Below are 6,315 nucleotides of genomic sequence, written 5' to 3' on the forward strand. Positions count from 1 at the left end.
TACCGACGTTTAAGGGGGCCCTATAAAGGCGAATATTGACGTATGGTCAAAAGACGTCCCAAAACGTCAGTTATATGACGATTTGGGATGAGACCGGGTTGTAACAAAACATAAACAAGCAAGAAGCAATATTTTTTAATGTTCTTTGTTAGTGACCTTTGTTGTGAGTTTAAAACATTTCTAATCATGTTATAGTTTACAATGCATCAACCAATGTTAACAGATACAAGTTTTGATTTTAATACCCCCAGTTTCTCAGACAAGGCTTAAGCTTTGCATGTTTGAGCTGTTTTAACTGAAAGCAACTTGCACTGACATATCTTAAATAATGTCAGTGCCATTGTTTTGTCTCAAGAAGCACAACAGTAATGTTTTGTTCTATAAGGCAGATTTATAAAAGCTATTTTAAACGCTACTGAAATGCCCTAATTGAACTAAGGCCTAATCCTGGCTTAATCTAAGCCCTGTTTGTGTAATCGGGCCTTACGGTTGTAGCAAACGTTTAGATTAACATTATCAAGAATAATACATACTGTAGAAGTATTGTTAATTTTTTTTCATTGTTGTTCATGTTAGGAAATTTAGTTAACTAATGAAACCTTATTGTAAAGTATTTATTTTTTTGCTGACTATATAATAAAAAACAAAATATGAAAATGTATTTTAAATCAAGTAGTTAACGTAATAATTATCTGTATGTACTGTATGTGTGTACCTTCCAGTCTTTGTCTCGGGCAATTAACATCACTTGAGAGAGTAGAGTGAAGAATGAGAGAGAGAAGAGTGATGGAGAAAGAGAGAGAGAGAGAGAGAGAGAGAGCACTGGAGAAAGGAAGTGTTGCTCAACCCAAAACTAATGCTAATGAAGAAAAACATGAAGTGATACGCTCATGTGGTGCAACTGCGGATTCACATCACCAAATAAACCTCAGCATTTCTACTCACACACCCAATGTAATCTATATATGTCACCTTACATAACAGCAGTGGTCAGAATATGTGGCATCTTCTGTTAAACGACCATGTGGTCATGTGATTACCTAAACATCCAGTGACACCATGATGCATGTCTTACACTTCATGTCTTCACAGCAAATGAAAAAAATGAAATGGCTGTGTGTCGTTAGAATGGATATTCCCTCAAAAAAGAGAGAGAATGAAAAAAAATGTTTTGTAGTATTAGGATATCCCAGCTTAGAAAGACTGAAAGAAAGTAAATTTAATAAACAAAGGGGATGTACAAGGACAGCCCAGAAGATTTTCTTTTAAAACTGTTTTTTTTATATTAAAAAGTTAAATTCAGTTGTTCCTCAAAACAAAATGTGATGCATGCTAAGACTGAACTGGACCTGTTTATTTGCGGTTTTCCGTTTTGCATGCAGGTCAAAAAATGTTTTGAAGAATGTTCAAAAAAAAAAAAAAAAAAAACACTCTGAAAAGTAAGTTTCTTCCACAATCTAATGATTTCATTCATTTTTATAGCATATATAGGGAACATATGGATTTTACTTGTGCAGAATATGTTAATTACAGACAAATTACAAAATCAGATAAATCAGTTCTAAAGTGCTATAATTATAAAAGACAAAAAAGAAGAGAAAAAAATGGGAGAAAAAAGATGTGCTACTCATACTGCAGATATGTAAAGGTGATATAATGCATGTGAAACCATGATCTTTGGGTGGGTTTTTTAGTGAAGATGTTTCAAATTTACAGATATTGTGGTCTCCTTAAGAAGGTACTTTTCGTGAATGTATACGGCCCAGCTGGTCATGGGGCAAAACAGAAATGTCATCTCGTGTAGAAAACAGCAGTTGAGCAACCTCAGAAAGAGACAGAGACTAGCATGGGAGGGTCTTCCCCACAGGGATTGCCGTGTGACTTTCCATGAATTGTAAAATATAATTTTATGTAACAACACCTCACACATTTATGCTCCATCCATTCTCTGCTACATGTTCCCTGATGTGAGATACAAGTCTGTTTTGAGAGCGTATCAGTGTAATTTGTTTTGAATATATAGTAAATTAATATTCAACATCTTTAAACATCTTTTTTAAATGCTTTGAAAAAATTTTTTTGTATATATTTTTAACTTATATTCTATCAATTGCATTTTACAACATAATTTAGAGTCACACTTTATTGGTGTCTTTACTATGTACTTGCATAAATTAAAAAAAAAAACTGTAGGCCACTTATGGTGTGTTTTGAAAAATCACTGTTGCTACTGAGGTGGGATTCGAGTCAGGGTCATAGTGGTGTGGTTGGGTTTATAGGTGGTTAAGGTGTACAAGAGTCAACAGTGCAATTATAGATGTAATTACAGATGCAAGCATTTTTTAAATATGAATTCAATGTGAAAACAAATAATTCATAAAGATCCATTTTTTACAATGTCTCTATATTAGTTTAATATTTGTTTAGTCAATTTACCTGTCAATGCAACACCATCCGTTTAACCAATAAGAAATGAGTTACAGCACTGTCAGAAAAAAAGGTACGAAAGCTGTCACTGGGGCGGTACCTTTCAAAAAGGTACACTTTTGTCCCTAAAGGGTGCATATTGGTACCATAACTGTACAAATATGTACCATGGAGGTACCAATATGCACCCTTTAGGTACAAAAGTGTACCTTTTGGAAAGGTACCGCCCCAGTACAATTTCACACCTTGATTATGATTTGATTGGATTATGTTAATGTTACTAAATGCCAAAAGTGATATCATCTGAACTAACAGATTGTCTTTCACACAAACTTTGACTAAGATATCACACTCACACCCCACCCCCACACACACTGCTTAACCTAAAAATTATATAACATAGACTTCTATTGTTTTAATACAGCTAACTGCAAACTCTTAAAGACTAACCCATACCCACACACTATAACAGAACACTTTTGCATTTTATGTGTATGTATATATACACAGACACACACTGCCTATGAGCTTTCAAGGCAATACACATTCAAATATTGTACCATCTTCAAGACTGTACTGTACTTTCAGGAAATGTTCTAATACGTAGCTGAAAAAGAGGAACAAACACTGGCATTCCCAAAAAAAGAACAAAAAAAAAAAGACCGAACGAATGAAACCGAAACGATATTTACAGAGAATATAAGATGCAATCTCTGGTGCATCATCATCTCAAATCACTGACGACGACTGAACAATCAAGGTCTGATATTCAAATATTTAAACGGAGGTAAGAGCCAATATCATTTTAACTCCCTTACTAGGCTACCAAAAAACTAATTAACAGAAACTAAACATCAGGCGATTTATTTTAACTTTTAAAGCAATTAAAGTAAATTGTTTTTCATTTAAATGAGATGTTTTAATGCAGTTGATATTGATCACGATCCTGGTTAATCATCAATAGACCGTATTGGATAGGCAAATGGTAGTATACGTTTGACACCAACATGACATATAGACTGAAAATATTTTTGTGTGTTTATTGATATGTAATAGGCTTAAGTGTATGGTCTAATTAGCCCATGTAATTCAAGGTATAGGCTACCTTAACTTTAGGTATTGTATACATTTATTTATGCAGGACAGGGTAGTACTGAGGTTTTCTTATGTGAAATATGATCACTAGCCTCAGAAAGCCTAGATCTCGAAAAAAAGCTGGCAAAATAGCCCAAACTGTGATAGCCTAATATCTAATATCTGATACCACCTTGTATCTAATATACAAGGTATCACTAGGCTACTTTGAATGATCTGACAATTTCACTCTCAATTCTCCCAGATGTTTCGGCGATGTCAGACTCTTTTTTGCATCATCATTTGTATGGTGTCTACAAATACCGCTTCCCCTCTCGGCCACAGAGGAGCGCTGTCCTTCTCCAATTCACTGCGCCTCACGCGCACAATCCGCGCCAGAGTCCAACAGCTGCTGTCCCGATACGTAAGAGAACTAATGCATATCTTGTATATAGTAGCCTAACCAAAACAAATTAACGCCGACATTCCGATGTGTACTGTTTTATTATTTAATTTTATTGCTATTATTATTCAGTTTGTATCTAAAGTTCCACACGTTTCTTGACAGAAACAACAGGTGTTTAGAGGCGAGCTTTTTGTGTACGGAGACCTAGGCCTAATGAAGCTGAGTACACTACCCACTGTGACTCTCAGTTATCAGACCTGGCTACACATGCAGGTGTGCACGCATATCTTTATCATGTAGTATTTAAATTGGTTTACTGCATGAGTATATGTTTTAAAAGTTCTGTTTGTTTCAGGACACTGAGCGTTTGCGTTTGGCCTCTCACTACCTCCAAATTTTCTGGACTCACCTGGAAAGTCAACGGCAGCAGCTTGAGAGAGAAAGAGATGCGACGAGAGAAAAAAGAGAGCAGCGAAGAGACAAACGAGGAAGGCCACAGCCCACCTTGTGCCAAAGTTTTGTCGGTCTGCAAATAGATCTGAGGGATCTAATGAGACAAGTCAACTCACAGGTACAAGTGCAGACTAGTTAGATATAACGCAACAACGTCCCAGCCAGACACATCATTTCACAACTCTGATGATTAACTCGTCATGCCCCCGTTAAAGTTGCCAAACATAGGGGCTCTTACCAGAATATTTATGAAAATCCCAAGGGGATTTCTATAGGGTATATAGAAAATATCTGTGATATATTTGAATCTAAGAATAGTAACAACAACGTCTGTTTTAGTCATATTTGTCTGGTCTGCCTCGTGATCTCCGTGTAATCATTTTCTAACTGGTTGACCTTCTACAGTCCAAATCTCGATTCAAGGTTACTTTGAGACTTCTAAATAATAATATATTACATTAGAATATTACATAATATTGCAATATTCTAAATCCAGGGTCAGATATGAAAAAAAAATATATTACTAACATTAATGATCTGTTAAATATTTATAAGGTTATACTGTTTGCCAAAACTGAGTTATTATAGTGTTACCAAAGAAATCTGACCTTTTGGGACAAAACAACAGGCTGATATTTTAAGACTCTTGTTTTCTCTCTCTCTCTCTCTCTCTCTCTCTATCTGCAGTTGAAGAGCATCACACAGTTGTCTGCATCCACAGAATCTCCACTTCTCCATCCCCTACACTCCACTTCATTGTCCAGTCCATTTCCCAGCATGCATCATTCCACAGACAACACCAGAAAGCCCCAGAGCCCAAGACCCACTGTTAACCCTAGGAGCTCCGCACACTTCACCGTACAATCATCTGAGACCTTTAACTCTGCCGACAGGGGATTGACTTCAGCAATGAAGAAGACCACTGTTAGCCTCCTGCAAACCACCACCCGGGCATCGACACTTGCGTCGACCCAGCAGACCACAACAGCACGGGAGTCACTTTGGATTCAACATATGAGAGGGTACATGATACTGAGAGATCTAGAACGGTACTTGAGCAGATTGGCACGAGATTACACTGTGCTCCAAGCCAAATATTGAAAAACACATCAAAGAAAACCTTTGAAAACAAATACCAAGTATTGGAGCAACACGGAATTAAATTATAAAACAGAACCAAGGAATTGCATAATTGAATACACTAACATTCATATCACTAAAGAACTTCATGTCATAGTTGCTGTTTACCTTGCTCATTAACTTTTTTTATGAGAATATTTTATTATTTACCGTTTTTTTTACAAAAGACTAGACAGATACTTGTCTTAATGTGTGAAAATTTATTTTTTTGAATCTAAATTTCAGTATTTTATATTTAATGAGTATTGTATGGGATAGGTCAGGGGAGTAAATACATGAACAGGCAGCTAGTATAGGTCATCATGAGATTACCTAAGCAGTATTATTTGACAAGCAAGTATTTTTAGATTATACAATGGTTGTGTTATTTGTATTAACACAATGCCAGCATCATTTAAACAAGAAAAAAAACAGTACATGTTTGGTTTATATTAAACTGAAACAAAAAAGCATAGTCAGCAATTGTAGAAATTCAAAATTCCCCAAACACCCCACTTCCCTCCTTCACTGATAATCGGCAATACAAAGGTCAGAACGATATTAACTTTACATCCGCTTTTCTTTTTCATTCCCCTGTACTTTCCACCTTGTCTTATTTATTAAGTTATTTATTTTATTTATGTGAAATGTGTGTAAAACCTTTTTCAATCAATATTTATTATTCATAAATAAGTGCAGAAGTGAAACATGTGTACTGAATTACTGAATAAAATGACTGTGAAGCATTTCTACTGAATGTGTATTTATGCGACTTTTTTTTTCCATACAACGGATGGTATGTGAAGTCATACTGAACACTTGGTGCAACCTAAAGT

General features: G+C 35.5%; 1 protein-coding gene across 1 annotated transcript; it reads left to right on the forward strand.

Moving 5' to 3' along the window:
* Positions 1–3,112: 3,112 nt before the first annotated feature.
* LOC120461780 (uncharacterized) lies at positions 3,113–6,236 on the forward strand. The gene is made up of 5 exons (XM_039650064.2): positions 3,113–3,214; positions 3,767–3,925; positions 4,070–4,180; positions 4,263–4,478; positions 5,048–6,236. Exons 2-5 carry the CDS (start codon positions 3,767–3,769, stop codon positions 5,459–5,461), a joined length of 900 nt encoding a protein of 299 aa, XP_039505998.2. The 5' UTR covers positions 3,113–3,214; the 3' UTR covers positions 5,462–6,236.
* Positions 6,237–6,315: the final 79 nt, after the last annotated feature.

The sequence above is a fragment of the Pimephales promelas genome, chromosome 4 (assembly GCF_988280905.1).
Source record: "Pimephales promelas chromosome 4, fPimPro1.hap1.1, whole genome shotgun sequence".
Taxonomy (NCBI): Eukaryota; Metazoa; Chordata; class Actinopteri; order Cypriniformes; family Leuciscidae; genus Pimephales; species Pimephales promelas.

Bases quoted from the DNA above. Each gene is read 5' to 3' on its own strand.
- LOC120461780 (XM_039650064.2), top strand. From the start codon at position 3,767: ATGTTTCGGCGATGTCAGACTCTTTTTTGCATCATCATTTGTATGGTG. The intron at 4,181-4,262 runs GTGTGCACGCAT...TGTTTGTTTCAG, and splicing joins AGACCTGGCTACACATGCAG to GACACTGAGCGTTTGCGTTT. The intron at 4,479-5,047 runs GTACAAGTGCAG...CTCTATCTGCAG, and splicing joins TGAGACAAGTCAACTCACAG to TTGAAGAGCATCACACAGTT.